Consider the following 334-nt stretch of genomic DNA (forward strand, 5'->3'; position numbering starts at 1 on the left):
CAGCGATCGGAGATGGATGTCTCTCTCTGCCCAGCCAAGTGTAGTTTCTGGCGGATTTTCTTGCTGGGCAGCGTCTGGCTGGACTATGTGGGCTCGGTGCTGGCGTGCCCGGCGAATTGTGTCTGCAGCAAGACGGAGATCAACTGCCGGCGGCCGGACGATGGGAACCTCTTCCCCCTCCTGGAAGGGCAGGATTCGGGGAACAGCACCGGGAACGCCAGCATCAACATCACGGACATCTCCAGGAACATCACTTCCATGTAAGTCAGGCGCGGCTCCCGGCCGCCTCCCCTGCCGCCCGCGGCTCCCTCTCGCTCCATAGCTCGGCCGCCCC

At 63.8% G+C, this 334-nt stretch overlaps 1 protein-coding gene across 2 annotated transcripts in view; it reads left to right on the plus strand.

The window, feature by feature from the left end:
* Positions 1-6: 6 nt before the first annotated feature.
* NTRK3 (neurotrophic tyrosine kinase, receptor, type 3) overlaps positions 7-334 on the plus strand; it is a 190,140-nt gene continuing 189,812 nt past the window's right edge. For both annotated transcript variants that reach the window (XM_006771749.2, XM_006771750.2), the window contains exon 1: positions 7-260. In XM_006771749.2, the coding sequence (XP_006771812.1) occupies positions 13-260 (248 nt within the window). In that variant the 5' untranslated portion in view covers positions 7-12. The remainder of the gene's footprint in view (positions 261-334) is intronic.

Source organism: Myotis davidii, unplaced genomic scaffold (genome assembly GCF_000327345.1).
Source record: "Myotis davidii unplaced genomic scaffold, ASM32734v1 scaffold164, whole genome shotgun sequence".
NCBI lineage: Eukaryota > Metazoa > Chordata > Mammalia > Chiroptera > Vespertilionidae > Myotis > Myotis davidii.